The sequence below is a fragment of the Rhinopithecus roxellana genome, chromosome 19, assembly GCF_007565055.1.
Source record: "Rhinopithecus roxellana isolate Shanxi Qingling chromosome 19, ASM756505v1, whole genome shotgun sequence".
Lineage (NCBI taxonomy): Eukaryota > Metazoa > Chordata > Mammalia > Primates > Cercopithecidae > Rhinopithecus > Rhinopithecus roxellana.
Genome location: NC_044567.1, coordinates 77,390,495 through 77,411,146, shown reverse-complemented (window position 1 = coordinate 77,411,146; position 20,652 = coordinate 77,390,495). Strand labels below are relative to the sequence as shown.

The 20,652-nt window shown below is 47.3% G+C and overlaps 1 protein-coding gene across 2 annotated transcripts in view; it reads left to right on the top strand.

Moving 5' to 3' along the window:
* The window catches only part of ERN1 (endoplasmic reticulum to nucleus signaling 1), a 91,365-nt gene extending 83,839 nt beyond the window's left edge, over positions 1-7,526 (top strand). The window contains exons 21-23 of one of the 2 annotated variants that reach the window (XM_030922959.1): positions 1,152-1,275; positions 1,731-1,798; positions 2,487-7,526. In XM_030922959.1, coding sequence (XP_030778819.1) covers positions 1,152-1,275; positions 1,731-1,798; positions 2,487-2,699 — 405 coding nt within the window. In that variant the 3' untranslated portion in view covers positions 2,700-7,526. The remainder of the gene's footprint in view (positions 1-1,151; positions 1,276-1,730; positions 1,799-2,486) is intronic. The other variant, XM_030922958.1, reaches the window with a different exon arrangement.
* The last annotated feature ends 13,126 nt before the right edge of the window (positions 7,527-20,652 follow it).

Below are 20,652 nucleotides of genomic sequence, written 5' to 3'. Positions count from 1 at the left end.
GGCTGGGGAGAGTTCAATGCTGTCTTCCATGTTATAGCCTAAGGATTGGTCACTGTGTCCATGGACATGATGTGAAAATTCTCAAGTCCGTATGTCTTCCAGGGACTTGTGAAAACTCGCCAGGTCATTTCGATCACAAAATACAGAACACGAATAAAACCCATGCAAAGGGACCTTCACCCACCATGGGACAGGATTTAAATGCTTAGTATCTCCAGGTATATGTCTGTCAGACACACCTGGCTTCCACCCAGGTCATTTAGCTGTAACAGCTTTGCAACTCAGACATGTGTGTTCCCAGTGCACCCAAGTTGACAATCTGACCTCTCCACAGCTTTTCTCTGACAATTGTAAAGTAGGAATTCAGCCAGTCTGGCTTCATCTTCATCATAGAAAAGGCTGCTCTGAGAAAACGGTCTCCTAAGGCTACTTAACATTGATGTAGGCAGGGCTCACCACTCCCCGCGTCCTCAGCTGTCGACCTGTCTTACTGATGGGACTTCAAGAGGCCCGTACTTGGGTGCTTCCTGACCCTCTCCTTATTTCCAAAGTCAAATGCAGAGCAAGGTTTGAATCCCAACAGAAGCCCCTGGAGCCCATACTCTTGCCACCAAGTTTCCTCTTTGAGAAGAAGGCCCAGCTTCACTGGTCTTTTCTCCTGTTGGAAGGAGGAGTGGCGACCCTCCACCAGTTACGGGCTTGAGCATACCGTGTTTCAGTGAGTAGACAAAGCACAGGATGCACATCAAATCTGAGCTTTCCTTTTCTTTTTGGTTTTGGTTCGTTGGATATAGATTGCACTTGCGGCTTCGTACACATGGCACGTGTGTGCACATGTGAAATTCAGGGTATGCGTTCATGGTCTATGTGCAGGCATACTCTGTGAAGCCTCTCTGTCATGGAGAAGCTCTCTGTGGGCCTGTCCTTCATGAGGAACAGACAGGGCAGCTCACAGGGAAAGACACGGATGAGGGAGGCAGAGGGCAGGGTGCCTGCTGCCCAGCTCTGGGGCAGGCTGCAGTCTGGGCCTAGGGGCCGTCATCCCTTCATGGCTCATGTGCCAGTGACCGTCTGTTACTCAGAATCCCAATCGCACAGCTCTCAGCATCTCCGGCACTGTCCATCATCTGCTGCCCTTGTTTCTCTCACAGGACGTGAGTGACAGAATAGAAAAGGAATCCCTGGATGGCCCGATTGTGAAACAGTTAGAGAGAGGCGGGAGAGCCGTGGTGAAGATGGACTGGCGGGAGAACATCACCGTCCCCCTCCAGACAGGTGAGCACACTGCGGCGTGTGAGAGGGCATGTTGCAAAAGCCGCTGCCGCCTTTCCAAGAAGTAAACGTGGAAATGGACGCTCCAGGCTGTTCAGGCCCCAGATCCCACCTGTCGGTTTGAGACTTTCTTGGGTGTGTCCTTTATGGTTTGGTTACACTGATGTGTGTTTCATTTTTGTTCCCTAGAGTGACAGGTGAGTGATGGTGTCATGCTCTAGGTGGTCATTTCCGATCTGGGTGCGATCACCAGGTGGGGTTCAGGGGGACACCGCCCTTGGGTTGAATGGGAGGATCTGCTCCTGTGACTGGGTGTGGAGTGACCTCACCTTTCAGTCCAACTCCCCTCCCTCCTTTCAGTCCAACTCCCTAATCCCCAGAACCCCGGGAATTGTTTTCTTTTAAAATTTATTAGTTTTAAATTTGATTACCCATTGCATCCCTCAATGTTTTTCTAGACCTGCGTAAATTCAGGACCTATAAAGGTGGTTCTGTCAGAGATCTCCTCCGAGCCATGAGAAATAAGGTAAGCGGTGTGTAAATACTGGGGAGGAAGTTTATCCAGTAGACGGTTGGGGATGCTACTCACGCTGACACGACACCTTCCTCCTTTCATCCATTCTTGATAAATCTTCTATCCGTGCTGGCATTCTCATCTCTCAGGAGCTAGGCAGCTTCAGCTGGACTTGACAAACTGCAGACTGTTGCTTCTCTTACGCTGGTTTTCCCTTCAGGGACGTAGGTGCAGATGAAGCTCTGAGAAGCAGTGCTCTGTGGCCCGTGTCCCTCATGGTCACTGGTTACTGACTTTTGTGGGGCCTTCTCCCTGTCTGATACAGCCACTGTGTGTAAACTTATATAAACGTGTCTCGAATGCGGGGACCCCACTGGGACAGACACTCCAATCTCAGGCGACTTTACTCCTCCTGAGGTGACCAGGAGTGTCTCCAGGTCCTGACTGTCACAGAAGGCCTGAGCCCCCGCTGGACCAGCTGGGCCTTGCTTGCTTCGAGGCCTCCTCCTGAGTGAGGGAAGCAGGCGAGATGATGGGGCTGGATTGTTGGATACATAAACCTTTTTTCCTTTTCTTTACCAAAAACCAACCAACACTCATATTCTTTCTCTTCCTTGCATGATGAAAGGGTGTTTTGCCAACATTTCCCAAGCCTTCTAACCCCTTTCTAACCTCTCAAGCTTTCCGACTCTCTTTGCAGAAGCACCACTACCGGGAACTGCCTGCAGAGGTGCGGGAGACGCTGGGGTCCCTCCCTGATGACTTCGTGTGCTACTTCACGTCTCGCTTCCCCCACCTCCTCGCACACACCTACCGGGCCATGGAGCTGTGCAGCCACGAGAGACTCTTCCAGCCCTACTACTTCCACAGGCTCCCAGAGCCCCAGCCCCCAGTGACTCCAGATGCCCTCTGAGCAAGGGCGGCCCCTCTGTTCTGGTGGCCCCAGCTGTGACTGAGGGCCTGGTCACCACAATTAGAGCCTGACACCTCCCGGCTTTGCAGGGAGACCAGGCTTCCCAAACCAAGTGCCTTGAGCTGCCTGCTCTGCAGCCCACAGAGGACAGTGCTGACCCCAGGAAGTGGGAGAAGTGGCCCCTCGTGACCTACAGGGAGCTGGGAAGATGCTGGCCCTAAAAGCCTTACAGTCAGGATGTCTGCAAAGGAGAGCCTCAAAGACAGCGCGAGTAGCACCCCCAACCATCTACTGGATAAACTTGCTTCAGACTGTTTTTTTAAATTCCTGCTTAATGTCAGTCTGTGGGCCTTTCAGGAAGGGGAAGGAGGGAATCCTGCATTTTGCTCGCGTGCTGGGGCAGCGAGGCTGAGACGCACCAAGTGCAGCCTTCACTGGAGACCGGACTTGAGTGGTGGGGGATGCTGACAAGGAGGATGGAGTTCAGAGGGTGTCGTCCTGTGGTATGAGATGCCTCATTGATCACAGATGTGCCCAGAGTAGCCCAGGTCACTGTTAACTAGTGTTTCTACAGAGGCAGCAGGAGCCGTGAGCATGAGGCATGGCATTAGGGACCGGTCAGCTATGCATGCCAGCAGGTGGAGTCATGTCTACAGGTCTCAGAAATGAAGAGGCTGCTGTGTTCTGGAGGCAGTTGTGGCCCAGTGCCAGTGGCCAGAACAGTGGCCTTTAGTGGATGTGCCCTGGGCCATCTGGAGGTGGTGCTCAGGAGTGCTTGGGGCAAGAGGTAAAGAGTTCCCTGGCCTTCAAGGAGAGCAGCTAAGACCCAGACAGGGGCTAGCCTTCAGGACCAGAGGGAGGCTGCCGAACGGGACCCTCCTGGTCACCAGGAGAAAGCCCTGGGCCAGCGAGTAGTCAGTCAGCCTCCTTCGTCCCCAAGGCTGGTGGAACAAGAGGCTCATGGTGAGTCAGGGCCAGGGTGGGCGGCCAAGGCCAGGGTCACCGTGTGCTTCATGGGTCAGCTGTTTTGTTTTTCTTGGCAAATTTTAATAACTATATTTTAATTATACTGTAGAATGCTATGTCAGCATGAGTAAGCTAAACTTGAAGCTTACTTGTGAAGAATAAATAGATAGAATACATCTATTTTTTTGTGGTACCAAAAATCACCATCCCTCAAGAAAGAGTGTTCATGTATAGAACATTCTCTAATGCTGAAGAGTAAAACATTATAGCAACACTATGTAAATGTATTGAACAGTCTCTAGATTGTATTTGTGCCATACCGTTTTTTTCTAAACTTAACATAATTTTTAGGTTTAGTTTCCATCAAAACTTTTGTATTTTCTCTCCCAAGAGCCTTAGAAGTTAAAATGCAATCAGCCTACCGTGTAAGGAGATGTTGTCCATGTACTCTCTCCAGCCAGTTGGGGGATCATTGCGGCTCAGGCCTGGTGAACTCAGAGACTCCATTCAGTATTAAGAATGGGATTGTTGAATTTTACTCACTCACAGAGAAATCACTGTTTCTTCATGTTGTAAGATGTTTTCTGTTTGTGTATTTGTATCATGGTTACTCATCTAAAGCTCTTAATCTGCCTTTGTAGAATTCAGTTCCCTTCCTTTCATCATAGCTAAACTGACTTTTGTGCCTACTATTAACATGATCCTACATCCTTAAATCTCATTGATTACCTCATTTAGGCCTTGGAACCTTGGCCCTTGGTCGGTGTCCTTGGCGTCTTCTAAGCAAGGCTGTGCACTTTTCAGAAACGTGGCCAGACTGCGTTTCCTGCTGCTCAGTGCCGCGTGCCAGGTGGTCTGAGACTGCTCCCCACACGACTGCAAGGCGCTTTACCTGTGGCTTTGGCAGTAACCCGAGAGAGGATCAGAAGGTGGAGAAGCTGCCACGAGTGATTTAGCAGGACTGCCACAGGGACTGCCCCCCACCTTGTTCTCAGCGCAGATTTTCTCTTTGGGAGTACCCAGGTGATTTCTAGTGGCCCAATTTTGTGTCATCTCCCTGCTTTAGCCCTACTTGCCTAGAGACAACTGTTTCAAATGCCTTTTCTGCTTATGCTAGTTTCTAACCACCCAGATTTCTCAAAACCATTTATTCAATGTATTTTGTTTGAGCACTTACTGTATTGAGCTAGGCAGGATATAGGGTGCTGGAGATACAGCGATGAACAAGACAGGCAAAACTTCTGCTTTCCTGAAACTTGTGATGAGAAACAACAATAAAAAAGTGTTGCTGCCACAAAGAAACCGAAGTGTGTGGGGAAGGGCACGTGTTTGCGGTTTGCATCTCTTCTGTCCCAGAATCACAAGGATCTGGTCCAATCACCTCTGGTCTGTCCTCTTAGTCACCTTTAGGAGCCCAGGTTCCCGTCCATCCTCTGGGGGGTTTGTTTGAAGAGATCTCGTGTGGGTACTTGTCATGAAAACACCTTGGGCATCATCTGGTGTATCCAGTTCTAGTCTCGAGAATTCTGGTTTCCCACTGTGCTCAGCAAGTGGAAAGGTCTTTTCAGGCCAGAACAGCTCTGCACCATCGCGTATCATGTTGCATCTTAGCTGTTTGATCTGTAGTTCAGGTTATGGGACTTCTCCAATCCTGGAAGGCTGTTGAGCGTTTTAGAAATACTGTATGCTATCTTCATCTTTAAGATGGAACTTGGTCACATCTGTTAGGAATCCAAAGGACACTATGACTTATTTAAATCTTGTCTTGAACCTTGTATTGAACCTCTGTTGGGCACGTGTGCCAGAATTTCTCTTGTTGTTTCTCAAGTCTTTTTAATTTCAATTTTTTTGTTTGTTTGAGACAGATTCTCGCTCTGTCGCCCAGGCTGGAGTGCAGTGGCATGATCTCTGCTCACTGCAACCTCCGCCTCCTGGGTTCAAGTGATTCTCCTGCCTCAGTCTCCTGAGTAGCTGTGATTACCAGTGCATGCCACCACGCCCAGCTAATTTTTTTTGTATTTTTTTTTAGTAGAGACAGGGTTTCACTGTGTTACCCAGGATAGTCTCAATCTCCTAACCTTGTGATCCGCCTGCCTCGGCCTCCCAAAGTGCTGGGATTACAGGCACGAGCCACCGTGCCTGGCCTAATTTCAGTTTTTGAAGTGTCCACAAGTCATGAGGCGCCAAAACATTTTCACTTGGGGGGCATTGGTATTCCCTGATTAGCCATGAAGCAATCTAGCAGCTGAAGTGTGAAATCCTGGGTGCGCAGGTGTTCTGCCTCCCACTGTGTTCTCAGTGCAGTGGTAGTCGAGGCCCTTCCAAGGAGACATCACTCTGATCAGTTACAGATAGATGTTCTGGAAGATCTGCAGGTGAGTAGATCCAGCAGACTTTCTTCCCACCAACTCTAGAAGAAAGGGCCTTATCAGAGTTGACCCTGAGCCTTTGGTAAGGTTTTGTGTGCATGTGATTCAGTTATCTTTGGCAATTCTTTCTCGCTGCAGTGAGAGAGATTAATTGGTTGCTGATCAAACTGCTCGTGCAGACGGGGGGACCTTTGGATTGTACGGCTTTCTCATCTTGGCTGCTTTCTTTTCAGGCAGTTGGACTTTGGCCAGGTTTGGCTTTCCCAGAGCCATTTCTTTCTCTATCCTTTGCTTGGATCCTCGTGGTGTGCCCATTGGATCCTCGGCCTTGTGATCCTCTGGGAAGGGGGGCCAGTTCCACTTTTGCAGCCTTCTGTGCTGGAAGAGAAGTCCAGCGTCCTAGAAGGAGCCTCTTTAAGTTCCCCGTTTCGCTTTCTCTCTCTGCTCTTTTAGTGTCTGAGATTGCCTTTCTTTGAATTTCCCAGCGTTTCTTTTCCTTGTTCCTTCCCTCACCATCTGGAGTCATTTTGGTTGACTGTGTCCTGGCTTTGGCTTCTCCTGGCAGGAAGTCATCAGGCATCCTCTCCAGGTGAGCCGAAATTCCACCCTCCCAGGTTGGACTTCATCTTTTAAACCCAATGGTCTACTCCCCTCCTCTACTTTGTTATCTTTATGAAACAGTGATTTCCCATGAGTAACCCTGGTTCTTTTTGTACTAGCGCTTAAATCCTTTCTGTAGACATTGGAAAACCACAAAGAACGTGACTGCAATGAGCCTCCCACTGGAGCAGCCTTAACCAACACTTTGGCCAAAGCCCCCCACCTCCCCTGTGTACTGTGTATGTGTTTGGTGGATACAGTATTCCTTTTCAGTGTCCCTAAAGCTGTGACGGGGAGTCCCCACTTACCTAGAAAGCATTACCAGTCACCTACTCTGCATTCTCAGATGCAAACCTTGTGTAGTGTTCTTTTTGCAATGACCTATTTATTTAACCTATTTATATTTATTTAATTTTTACTCTGAAATGTATCCAGTTACAATTGTACTTGCTTAAAGCACATCAGATTTGTTTACCCCTGACCATTTTAAAACTGGAAAAGTGATACTGTATCCTTCCATGGGACGGATGCTTTACAGTAGTGTCATTAAAGGGTGATGAATTTGGTTGGGGTAAAATGTTAATTTTTAGGTGATTTTTAAGAATTCTGTGCCATTGTGTCTTCTGTGTGGATGGTTGTTTAATTGGTATGTGTTAATTGTGTGATATAGTCTTCTTTGTGGAACCCAAAATCCTCTTTTTAGCTTTATATTTTATAAACTGCCAAATTGTACAAGTTTTATGTGTATTTTTAAAGCTTGAAGACACATGAGGGTCATTATCTAAGTTAAACAGCCTATTTTTGTACCTCCTGTACAGTTTTATAATTCTGCTGATTGATGGCGGCATCTTATGTCGAGCCAACCACAATAAAGGTAGTTTTAGATTTTGGAGTCAGTCTCATTTTCTTAAAGACTCAAATACCATTCTCAGACAGGCTGTGCTCACTGTCCTCTTGGGTGGCCGGGTCTGGACTATGAGTCCTTTGCAGCGGGCTCGGCTGGTGGGGGATGGGTGTGCTCATGTCCACAGCGGGGTCCAGGGACTGGGACACCCTCCATGGTGGCTGTGTGTCAGAAAAGCTTCTTTGAAACCTTGCAGGAAGTTCCCAAAAGTATTGATTTGGGCTGAATTCCAGGAAGGTGGCCATCTGGGACAGACACGCCACGTGATAAGAATTGGGCTTCAAAGCAGAGTTTGGGGCATGGGTACAGTAGGTAGGATACTGGACCAGGAAACCCAGGAGGGGAGAAATGCCATTGAGGCCAACAAGGGCGGGGAGTGCCCCAAAGAGCGGGTTAGTAGCATGTGGAATGAGCTCAGCTGACATCTGCTTGGACTTTGCGATCCTCCCAACACACCTGCTCCTTCCCCTGCGCCCTCTCTATGGACAGGTGAGGCTCCACGTGCTCTTGCAGTGCCAGGCCGGGGGCAGCTTACAAGGGAGGACCCCAAGGGCCCACCCACCCCAGGACAGCTTAGCGGGGACTGCACCCAGCCTGGCTCCTGCCCTCCACAAGCTCCACCAGCCACTACCCCATCCGGCTCCCCTCATGCCTTACAGGGCACCAGGAGCAACCCTGAGACCTCTGGACACACATCTCCTCTGAGATGCAGTCTTGGACACAGCCAACTCCAAGGGCGAATGAAGGGCGGCGAGGTGTCATTGTGTCACCTGTAGAGGGTTGTGACTGCAAGTTGCCCAGGTTCTTGGCATTTTGAACAAATAATTGGACAAAATGCCCAGAAAAGCACAGAAAGAATGAAGCAACAAAAAACGAAAGGGATTTATTGAAAACAAAAGTACACTCCACAGTGTGGGAGCGGACCTGAGCAGCGGCTCCAGGGCCCGGATACAGAATCTTCTTGGATCCAAATACCCCCTTAGAAGTTTCCCATTGGCCACTTCATGCTCACCTCAGGTAAATGAAGTGGTAGCCCGCAATCAGTGAGTTGCAGACAGCAGCCAACCAGAGGCTTAAGTTACTAAGGTCACACCCCTGTGCAAACATCTGATTGGTTGCCAAAAGCAACCAATTAGGGATGAATTTACAAAGTTATACTTCTGTGCAAATGAAGACTCAGTCTGCAATCAGTTGATTGGTTGTGGACAGAAAAGATCAAAGGGAGTAGCCTCTGGTCCTTTTGTTACTTAGGCATGGAAAGTTAGGGTTTTCCTTTCGATTTAGTTCTAGGAAGTCGGTGTGAAACACCCTTAGGTTCCCTGCCTCCAGACCCTATTCTCCTGCCTCAATTGGCTGCCTTGTCTCACTTCATGCGGCAGCAGAGACAGCTCTTGGATTCTCACCAGGGCTGGGACTGAGTCTTGAAATGCTCCAGGCCTAGGAGGAGGGCAGGCCCGACCTGGGTGTACTTCTGGGGCCTGGGGACAATTGTCAAAGATGGGGCATGGAGGTGGGGTCTGCAGCTTTGCATGCCAAGTCCGTACTGGACTGCAAAAATGTTCTTTTCCAGATGTTTGATCCATTTCATAAAATATAGCTGAATAGGTGTGCACACATCTGTATTCCATCAGTGTCCTTGTTCATACTACCTGGGTATCTGTTCCAGTAGTCACTTCCATGCGTCACTCCCAGATCCTTGTGACAGCTACCTCACCTGTCTGCCTTTCCACAGTGGGCCAGGAACCCGTGCTGGAGCGTCCTGTGCCTTGGGGAAATCCCTGATGACCTTATTCCTCTCTCCGCAAACCAGTGTTTCCTTCGCCATTGAAAACATTTAAGATCTTTCACTTTAGCAAGAGACTGACCAGACCCTGTGCCAAGGCCAAAAATCAAATCATGAGCCCACCTATCTCCAGGCCAGTTGCTGTGGGCGAGGGTCAAGGCTGATGAGAACGTAGCAGCCCTGGAAGACCTACCCTTGAAGGCTGAGGGAGCTGAAAGGCTGAAGAAAGAGGTTGACAAATCCAGTTTTCTCAGAAACATTTAATAGGGACATAGAGATAGAAGCCATGTCTCAGGCGGCCATCAGATGAGAGGGTGGATCCCTGCACTGCTACCCTCCAGACTCAGGGCTTATATACCACTGGGGATTTGCCTAAGGACCGGGATTTGCCTAAGTACCAGGATTTAGGGTAAGTGTGCGTTTGCAATAGCATCAACCTTTTTTGACCTAAGGGTAAGTACGTGAAAGTAGAAATCTTAGAAGTATTCCCGGAACTAGGGTTAATCGAGGTCAACATGGGGGATCAGCATCCAAGCTAGAATAGCTTTAGCCCCCACAGTGAGGGCTGAGGGGCAGGACTGGCCAGACAGTAACTGAGTAGACTTGGCCTCTGAGAGGTTTGGCTGGTCAGTCCCGTAAGTGGCGACTGTTGTGTTCTTCCCTTTCCTCTCATCCCTATGCCTCTTGAAACTGCTCTTTCTCTTCCCAGCCCAGCTCCCCTACTGGTTAAAGTCACAGAGGTGGTCTTGGAGTTGCTTCCAGGTGACACAAAGCTGGAAAGAGTAATCACCACCAGGACTATGGCCTAGTGAAGTTTCTGGAGGATAAGCAGAAGCTGGAATGCTGAGCCAAGACGTGGAGGATGACAGGGAGGCCTGCTTCCATGTTAAAGAGAAAGTGATTGGGTGAGGGCGGGCTGGGGGAGCCTGTCACTGACCAACAGTGGCCAGGAGAGGCCTGGCGCTCCAGTCCCATGTCCCTACTGAGCCTGATGTTCCCTAACGATGGGGCTGAGGACTGAGATGGGGCCATGAGAGGTGATGTGACAGTGGAGGAGAAGACGGTGACAGGGTCAGGGGTTGGAGGGTTGTATGTTGATGGAAGAAAAGGCCATGGAACTGGAAAAGGCCAGGAAGTGGACTCTTTCCAAGACTCTGGGCTTAAGCAATCCTCCTGCTTCAGCCTCCTGAGCAGCTGGGACTATAGGTGAGTGCCACCATGCCCGGCTAATTAAAAAAATTTTTTGTAGAAACAGGGGTCTCACTTACATTGCCCAGGCTGGTCCTAAGCTCTGGAGCACAAGCGATCCTCCCCTCTTGGCCTCCCAAAGTGCTGGAATTAGAGGCCTAAGCCACCTTGCCTGGCCGACATTTTCGAATACAGTATAAAAGAAATTAAAAAGATTACCACCCACAAACCCACAACAAAGGAATTACTGGCAGATACATAGTAACAAAAAGGAATTCAGGAGAAGGCAGTGGGATACTAAGACCCAGGATGGTAAGTATAGAAGTTTGTTTATTTTAGAGACGATCTCACTGTGTCATCCAGGCTGGAGCACAGTGACCCAGTCATAGCTCACTGCAGCCTCGAACTCCTAGGCTCAAGTGATCCTCGGGCCTCAGCCTCCCAAGTAGTTGGGATTACAGACTTATGCAACCCACCTGGCTAATTTTTTCATTTTTATTGTTTGTGGAGACAGGGTCTAAAACTCCTGGGCTGAAGTGATCCTCCCACCTTGTCTCCTGAAGCTCTGAGATTGGAGGCATGAGCTCTCCTAATAAAATTATTTAAAATTAAGTATTTTCATTAATTTCTCTTTGAAAACTTCCCCCTCCCAAATTTGAGTCTAAAATTCCCAAATATGTAGGGAGAGGGGTGCTGAGGTTTGGCAGATATCTGCAAAGGCTCTTGACCTGCTTGGTGGGAGGTTATAGATAATGGTCAACTCTAGACATGGTGAAACAATGAGCTTAAGTAGGCAGGTTAACTGGGGAGTGACTGACTGCAGGACAGATAGAACCTTTCAAATTACTGGGGCCAGGTGAGGAATGGAACAACAACATCCAACGAACTATGTGAAAGAGGAAAAACCTGGTAAACAAGAAAAGTACCAATGTAGTCTAAAGGAAAACTTCAAATGACAGAAGTCAATGGCATAAACTCACCTATCGAAGTGCAGCAATTCTCAGGCTGGACTCTTTTTAAATTTAAACATCTAAAAGTGTTTGAATGAGTAATTTATGCTTAGGATTCAAAAGTCCAAAACGGGGCCGGGGGCGGTGGCTCAAGCCTATAATCCCAGCACTTTGGGAGGCTGAGGCGGGCGGATCATGAGGTCAGGAGATCGAGACCATCCTGGCTAACATGGTGAAACCCCATCTCTACTAAAAATACAAAAAATTAGCTGGGCGTGATGGTGGGCGCCTGCAGTCCCAGCTACTTGGGAGGCTGAGGCAGGAGAATGGTGTGAACCCACGAGGCGGAGCTTGCAGCGAGGTGAGATCGCAACACTGCACTCCAGCCTGGGCGACAGAGCAAGACTCCATCTAAAAAAAAAAAAAAGGTCCAAAACGATAAAAAGGTGAAATGCCTCCCTCTCCCCTCCCTGGCCCCTTCTGGTAAATCCACCACCGAAGTAGACTGTCTCTTTTGGATTCTAGAGTATCCTTACAGTCGTTGTTTAAGCAAACATGACTTCATATTCTTTCCTCCCATTTTTTATGCACATACTATGCACACCAGTCTGAATCTTGCTTGTTTTTTTCTCTTTAGCAATATGCCATTTTAAAAGTTAAGGTATAAAGCTGGGTACGGTGGCACACACCTGTAGTCCCAGGTACTCGAGAGGATGAGGCAGGAGTGTCACTTGAGCCCAGAAATTCAAGGCCAGCATGGGCAACATAGTGAAACACTGTCTCTTAAGAAAAAAATGAAAGGTTAGGAGGCTGAGCTGGGAGGATTACTTGAGCCCAGGAGTTCAAGACCAGTCTGGACAACATGAAAAAAACCCCACCTCTACCGAAAATAATAATAATAATAATAATAATAATAATAATAATAATAATAATACAGAAATTAGCCAGGCATGGTACGCACACCTGTAGTCCCAGCTCCTTGGGAGGCTGCAGTGGGAGGGTCACTTGAGCCTAGATGAGCTGAGATTGCACCACTGCACTCCAGCCTGGACAACAAAGACAGATCCTGTCTCCAAAAAAAAAGGAAAGAAAAGATATAATTTACATATAGTAAAATGCATAGATCTTAAATGTGCAACTTGGCGATTTTTACATACATTATAAGAACCAGTATAACCACCTTCCAGATCTAGACATTGATCATTTCCACCTCCCCAGAAGGTCCTCTTTTGCCCCTTTCAGTCCAAACACACTCTCCATTCCCCAGGGGGTAACCACCCCTCTGGCTTCCATCACCATAGATTAGATCCATCTCTTACTCTTCATAGGAATGGAAGCATGCAATATGTTCTCTTTGTGTCTGACTTCTTTGACTCAATATTGTTTGAGATCATCCATGTTGTTGGGTATATTAGTTATTTGTTCTTTGTTATGTAGCATTTCATTGTATGAATATGCCATACTTTACCTGTTGGTGGACATTTGAATTATCAGTTTTAGCTATTATGAATAAGGTTTTAGCTATTATGAATAAGGTAATTATGAACATTCTTGTATATACTTTTTTTTTTTTGAGACAGAGTCTTGCTCTGTCACCCAGACTGGAGTACGGTGGCTCGATCTCAGCTCACTGCAACCTCCGCCTCCTGGGTTCAAGCAATTCTCCTGCCTAAACCTCCTAAGTAGCTTGGATTACAGGTGCATGTCACCACGCCTGGCTAATTTTTTGTATTTTTAGTAGAGACGGGATTTCACCATGTTGGTCAGGCTGGTCTCAAACGCCTGACCTCGTGATCTTCCTGCCTTGCCTCCCAAAGTGCTGGTATTATAGGTGTGAGCCACCATGCCCAGCCATATATATCTTTTTATTGTATACCTTAACAATAGTCTAGCACATAGGTGCTAAAATTTTTTCATTGTCTAGTATCCCTTTGTATGAATATATAATAATTTACTCATCCATCCTTTAGTGATAGAGGTTTAGGTTGTTTTCAGTCTTTGGATATTACAAATGATGGGCCAGTAGGCTGGGTCCAGTGGATCATGCCTGTGATCCTAGCACTTTAGGAGGCTGAGGCAGGTGGATCGTTTGAGCCCAGGAGTTTGAGACCAGTCAGGGCAACATGGCAAAACCTTGTCTCTACAAAAAATAAAAAAAATTAGCCAGGTTTGGTGGCAGGTGCCTATAGTCCCAACTACTCTGGAGGCTGAGGTGGGAGGATCACCTGAGTTCGGGAGGTCAAGGCTGTGGTGAGCCATGATCATGCCACTGCACTCCAGCCTGGGTGACAGAGTGAGACCCTGTCTCAAAAAAAAAAAAAAAAAAAAAAAAAAACAAAAAAACAAAACAAAAGAAAAAAAAAACAAAAAAACAAAAAACGAAAACACACACACACACACAAAACACAGAAAGAGAGATGGGAGGAAAACTCAACACTGTAAAGATGTCATACACGACTTCAATAAAAGTCTAAATAGGTTTCTTGTAGAACTGCATAAAGAACAATAACCGATGACTAGGAGAGCTCTGGAAAAGAATAATATTAGGGCATTATCCTTCCAAATGCTATAATATTATAACTAAGGCAGCGTGGACCAGACACAATGGTTCACACCTGTAATCCCAGCACTTTGGGAGGCCAAGGCGGATGGATTGCTTGAGCCCAGGAGTTCAAGACCAGCCTGGGCAACATAGGGAGACCTCGTCTCTACAAAAAAATACAAAAGTTAGCCGGTGTGGTGGTTGAGGTGAAAGGATTACATGAGGCTGGAGAGGCCCAGGCTCCTGTGAACCATGATGGTACTACTGCATTCCAGCCTGGGCAACAGAGTGAGACCCTGTCTCAAAAAATATTTTAAAAAATAAATACATAGAAAAAGATATGTCAAACAAATATTAACAAAATTCTGGTTTAGCAATACCAATCAGATTCTATAGAACTCAGACAAGATCAGGCATGTTCGGAGTGCTATGGCTGTAGACAGAATTCAAAAAGAAAAGGATTGAATGGGACAGAAAAAGATAGTTCATTTTTATTTAAAAAAAACTGAATAGAACGTACCAGGCATGAACCCTTACACATCTAACAACATAGCTTCAAAATATATAAGGCAGAAACTGAACTACAAGGAAAAATTTTCAACGATGGATATTTTAACCATCTTTGTCACTTATCAAATAGACCCCCAAAAATTTAAGATGTGGAAGATTTGTACAGCACAATTAGCAAGACTGATGAAATAAATGGTAAAATCTTTTCATAATCAGTAAGTGGGGTCCAGAAATACAACTGCATGACTTGCGGAGCTGCCTTATTTTGAGGTTAACGAGAGGCCTTGGAGAGCCTGCACAGCTGGGGTTCCCCATCAGCCCAGGCCCGCTAGGTTTGGTGCCACCTGGTGGCAGTTGTCTCCTCCAGACTAAATCACTTACCCTAACAAGGTGGAATACGTTTTTACTTGTATTTATTTGTATTTATATATTTTTTGAGACAAGGTCTTGCTCTGTTGCCCCCCTAGGCTGGAGTGCAGTGATGGGATCACAGCTTCCTACAGCCTCAACCTCCTGGGTTCAAGGTGATCCTCCCACCTCTGCCTCCTGAGTAGCTGGGACTACAGGCATGTGCCACCATGCCCAGCTAATTTTTAAATTCTTTTTCAGAGATGAGGTCTCATTCTGTTGACTAGGCTGGTGTCAAACTTCTGTGCTCAAGCAGTCTACCTATGTCGGCCTCCCAAAGTGCTGGAATTACAGGCATGAACCATTGCACCTGACCAGAATATGGTGGTTTTTTTTTTTTTTTTAATCTTCTTTGTGCCTAGTTCAGATTGTCTTTCATGAATATGAATTGCTTTAAGAATAAAAAACTACATTTTTCTAAGCCCCTACCCTTCTTGTCTACAACATGAAGAAAGCAGTTTGAATGATCCCTAAGATTTCTCTAGCTACACAGGCCTATGAGTTGGCACCAAAAGAGCCTCCCAGCTCTTGACATTGGCTGCACCGACTCTCCTGGTTTAGAGCTGCATCTGCTCCAGGGCCCTCAAGCTTGTGGCCTGGGCTGAATCACCCTCTGCTCTGGGCCTGTTATTGCTTCCCAGGCCTTTCCCATCTCAGGAAAATTTCCTCCAGTGTTATCCTCTCCCTCTCTCAGCCCCAGATCTAATTCATTCCTTACCTTTTTTTTTTTTTTTTTGAGACAGAGTCTTGCTCTGTTGCCCAGGCTGGAGTGCAGTGGTGTGATCTCTGCTCACTGCAACCTCCACCTCCTGGGTTCAAGTGATTCCCCTGCCTCAGCCTCCCTCGTAGCTGGGATTCCAGGCACCCGCCACAACCCCCGGCTAATTATTGTATTTTTAGTAGAGACAGGGTTTCACTATGTTGGCCAGGCTGGTCTTGAACTCCTAACAGGTGATCTGCCCACCTCGGCCTCCCAAAGTGCTGGGATTACAGGCCTGAGCCCCCGCACCTGAGCATCTCCTACTATTGTAGAACAAATTACTCATCTCTTTGCTCATCATTTTCCTCCCAAAGATTTGGACTCACCAGTTGACTCATTTAGGGCAATTTCCCAAAGTTTATGCCTCCAAATATTAGTTCCAAGAGCTATTCAATTATTTAAAAGGGCTCAATCACCAAATCTAAGAAATGCTGGATTTAAAAAAGTTTCATATTTACTGCAAGACTTTTCAGAGGCCTTTAGCATGACAACAACATATTCTCCAAGAAGAGATACAACACTTTTATCTCCAATTATTGCCTTTGATTTAAAAAAAATCAACAAAGGAAGGATGTTTGTTATGTCAAAGATAATGCTATATTTTCACCAAATCTTTTTGCATTTTCTTTTTTCTGGGTACTCAGGAAGACAACACTCCCAGCCACCACTGCAGTTAGGTTGGGGCCATTTGACTAATTCTGGCCAATGGGAGTGGAAGCGACATGCGTTGCTTCTGAGCCACAGTCTTGAGGAGCAGAACACGTTCCCCCAGCACCTTCTCCCTTGGACACAGTGATGGGCGATTGTGGAGGCCTCCCAGCTACTCGGGAGGATGAGGCGCGAGAATCGCTTGAACCCAGGCAGCAGAGGTTACAGTGAGCCAAGATGGCGCCACTGCGCTCCAGTCTGGGCTACAGAACGAGACTCCATCTCAAAAAAAAAAAAAAGAAAAGAAAAGAAAAGAAAAAGAAAATAAAAGTGTGTGGCACCTCCTGCTCCTCTTGCACCTGCTTTCACCGTGTGATGCATCTGCTCCCCCTTTGCCTTCTGCCATGATCGGGAGCTTCCTGAGGCCTTCCCAGAAGCAGATGCTGCTACGCTTCCTGTACAGCCTGCAGAACTGTGAGCCAAAGAAACGTCTTTCTTTATAAATTACCCAGTCTGAGGTATTCCTTTACAGCAATGCAAGAATGGCCCATCTCCTTCCTCCGGGGCTGCAAAGGGAAGAAACTGAGGGATAAAGAAGGATGATGGTGAAAAGAAAAACATTTTAAAACCACAGCTACTGCTTAGCACACTTGCTCCTCCCCTTCCACGGGTGAACCATGCCGGACTCTCGATGTGGCAGAGTAGGGAAATATTTATTTATTTATTAGATGGAGTTCCGCTCTGTGGCCCAGGCTGGAGTGCAGCGGGGCGATCTCTGCTCACTGCATCCTCTGCCTCCTGGGTTCAAGGGATTCTTCTGCCTCAGCCTCCCAAGTAACTGGGACTACAGGCCTGTGCCACCACGCCCGGCTAATTTTTGCATTTTTAGTAGCGACGGGGTTTCACCATATTGGCCAGGCTGATCTCGAACTCCTGACCTTATGATCTGCCCGCCTCGGCCTCTCAAAGTGCTGGGATTACAGGCGTGAGCCACCGCGCCCGGCCCAAATTGATTTAAAAACAAAACAAAACAACAACAACAACAACAACTCATCTCTCTCTTGGATTTTGCCTCTGCTCGCTGCTCTGGCATCTTTCCTAAGGAAACCGTGTATTTTCCCACCTGAGTTCCTAGTAAGCATCTCAGTTTTATTCTCGCATTTGGAGAAAAGCTTAGAGTAAGAAAAATGGCAGCTGGCAGGTGCCTTCACGTCCAGGGTTTCCAGAGAGAAGACATCTCTTCTCCGCAGAGACCCTCCCACGCTCTCCCTCCCTCAAATTAGTGCATCTACATAGACCGCCCTCCTTATAAACAGTCTCTCAGGGCATCCTAGCCCATTGCAAATCTACATGTGATTGATTGCAGAATCCCAAGGAATGCGCAGATTGCGGGGCGTCGTGTCTTTTAGGGGAGCTGCTCACTTTGGCCACTAGGTGGCGCGCGGTGCCGCCCCCTGCTCCTCCCGAGCCTGAGCGTTCAGCGTGTCTGCCGCCTCGGCCCCACTCCGCAGGGGGGCGCTGATGAGATGAGGCTGAGGTCCAGGAAGACGGCAAGGGCTTGGTTTTGTAAACAACTCCATTCCTCACTCGCTGATGAGTTTTCTAAGTGATGCATATACACAACTTTGTCCCATCCAAGGACCCGAGAATTAACACATTACATAATATGGACAGCCCCTCCTGTCCAACAGGCATGATTTTGGGGTCTGATATTCTGTGGATCTGTGCAATAGTCAACACACGTGCTGGGGTGTCCTTGGACACAGCCCACAAGGACAGAGAGGTGCACGTCCAGGCACCAACTCACAATAACCACAAACTTTGTTGAGTGCTTCCGTGTACCAGGCCATCAGCCAGTGTTTTACAAATCATCACACTTTCCTCCCAGAAGCCCTCAGAGGGGGGATCTGAAGGGGGCAAGAGGGTCTCTCCAGTATGAAAGCTCAGATGTTGAGTCCCAGCTGCCCGGATTTGAATCTCGGCTCAGCCTCTTGCTGGCTGTGTGCCAGCTACTGCCCGCCAGCTACTCTACCATGTCTCAGTTTCTTCATCTGCAAGAGGGATAACACCAGTATCGACTCATAGGCTAGTTATGAGGATGAAATGTGATGATACCATAGAGTGCTTAGAACAGCGTGTGGCATATGTAGTAAGCACGTCGCAAACGTTGGCTATTATTATTACCCCATTTTGCAGATAAGCAAACTGAAGGTCAGAGAGGTCACGCAACTTGCTCAAGGTCACACAGCCTTATCATTCCACTCTGCCAGACTGAGCTCCCAGTCTCTATTAGTCAATCTATAGTCTGGTGATACCTCTAGTTTCTACTTGTGGTTTTGATGAGCTGGTTGCTATGTAAATTGAAAACACTTTCTTATTCCGCTAAAACAGTGTGGTCCTCATTTCTAAGAAGTTCCCAGGTGATGCTGGTGCCAGCAGCAGCAGCATCACCTGGGAACTTCTTAGAAATGCAAGAAAAATCTCAGGCCTCCCTCCAGACCTACTACTCAGGAACTCTAGGGATGGGGCCCGGTGGGCTGTTGCAGCAAGCCCCCCAGTGATCCTGACACACGTTCAAGTTTGAAAACCCTTGCTATAAAATATGTGTCTCATAAAACTAAGTTGCTAGCTTACATTCAATAAACATTTACCTAGCATGATCTTGGCAGTTCAAAGAGGAATGTGCCAGAAACCAAGCAAAGAAGAAAAAGAAATAAATGGAAATGGAAAGTGATCTACTCAGAAGCCATAAAGTTGAGGGAGGAGGTTTACAGAGTGGAATTTGGCCCAAATGATGCCTGAGTAAGCACGTAAAGGGGTCTCAACTCTGGCTACCCAGCAGAACAGCAGGACTGTGTGTGCAGCTCTCAAAGTGGGTACACAGGGTAATCTGCAAGTTCTGGGTAGATCTAGCACCTGGATTGTTAAAAGTTGCATAGACGGCCAGCGTTCATACTTTCTGCTTGTTTGTACAAAGTCACTCTTCTAGAGTAATTGTTGTAATATTGCTAGGCAAGGTGGCAGGTCCGATAAGATTTGATGAAGTGATGGCTCTTAGTCGCTAATAAGAGGCTTTCGTGGAGTGGCATGTCACAGCCAGGGAAGGCTCAGCTCTGTGATCTTCGCCTGCCTCACTTGGGGGACCAGAAGGCAGCTTGTCCTGGAACTGCCTCATTCACAGAAGGCCCCAGTGAGTACAGAAACTGCACATTAAAGGGAAGAGTAAGGAAAATAAGATGGCAAATCCTCAAAAATTAAACAAGATTACCTTTTTATTTTTTATTTTTGTAGAAATGGGGTCTCACTTTGTCACCCAGGCTGGTCTTGAAGTCCTAGGCTCAAGCAATTCTCCCATCTCAGCCTCCCAAAGTGCTGGATTTACAGGTGTGAGCCACCCACCCCAGCCAGAATTACCACTAAAAAAAAGAAAAAAGGTGAAGATGGTAAATTTTGTTGTGTATATTTTACCATTGTGATCCAGCATTTCCACTTCTGGGTACACACCCTAGAGAATTGAAAGCAGAGTGTTGAGCAGGTATTTGAACAACCCTGTTGATAGCAGCACTACTCACAATAGCCAAAGGTGGAAGCAACACAGGTATCCATCAGTATACGAATGGATGAACAGAATGCTGCACACATGCACAATAGGATATTACTCAGCCTTCAAAAGGAAGGCAGTTCTAGCCAAGCATGGTGGTTCATGCCTGTAATCCTAGCACTTTGGGAGGCCTAGGCGGGCGGATCCTTTGAGGTCAGGAGTTCGAGACCAGCCTGGCCAACATGATAAAACATGATAAAACCCCATCTCCACTAAAAATACAAAAATTTGCCAGGCGGCGTGTGCCTGTAATCCCAGCTACTCAAGAGGCTGAGGCAAGGCTGGGGACAGTGACTCATGACTGTAATTCCAGCACTCTGGGAGGCCGAGGTGGCCGGATTGCCTGAGCTCAAGAGTTTGAGACCAGCCTAGGCAACATGGTGAAACCCCATCCCTGCTAAAATACAAAAGAAATTAGCTGGGTGTGGTGGCATGTACCTGTAGTCCCAGCTACTCAGGAGGTTGAGGCAGGAGAATTGCTTGAACTCAGGAGGCAGAGGTTGCAGTGAGCCGAGATCATAACACTGCACTCCAGCACTCCAACACTCTAGCCTGGACAACAGAGCGAAACTCCATCTCGAAAACAAAAGAAAGAAAAGAAAAAGAGAGCGCTCCAGAGATGGATGGTGGTGATGGTTGCAGAACAATGTGAATGTACTTAGCACCCCTAACTGTACACTTAAAAATAATTAAAATGGGCCTAGCACGGGGGCTCATTCCCATC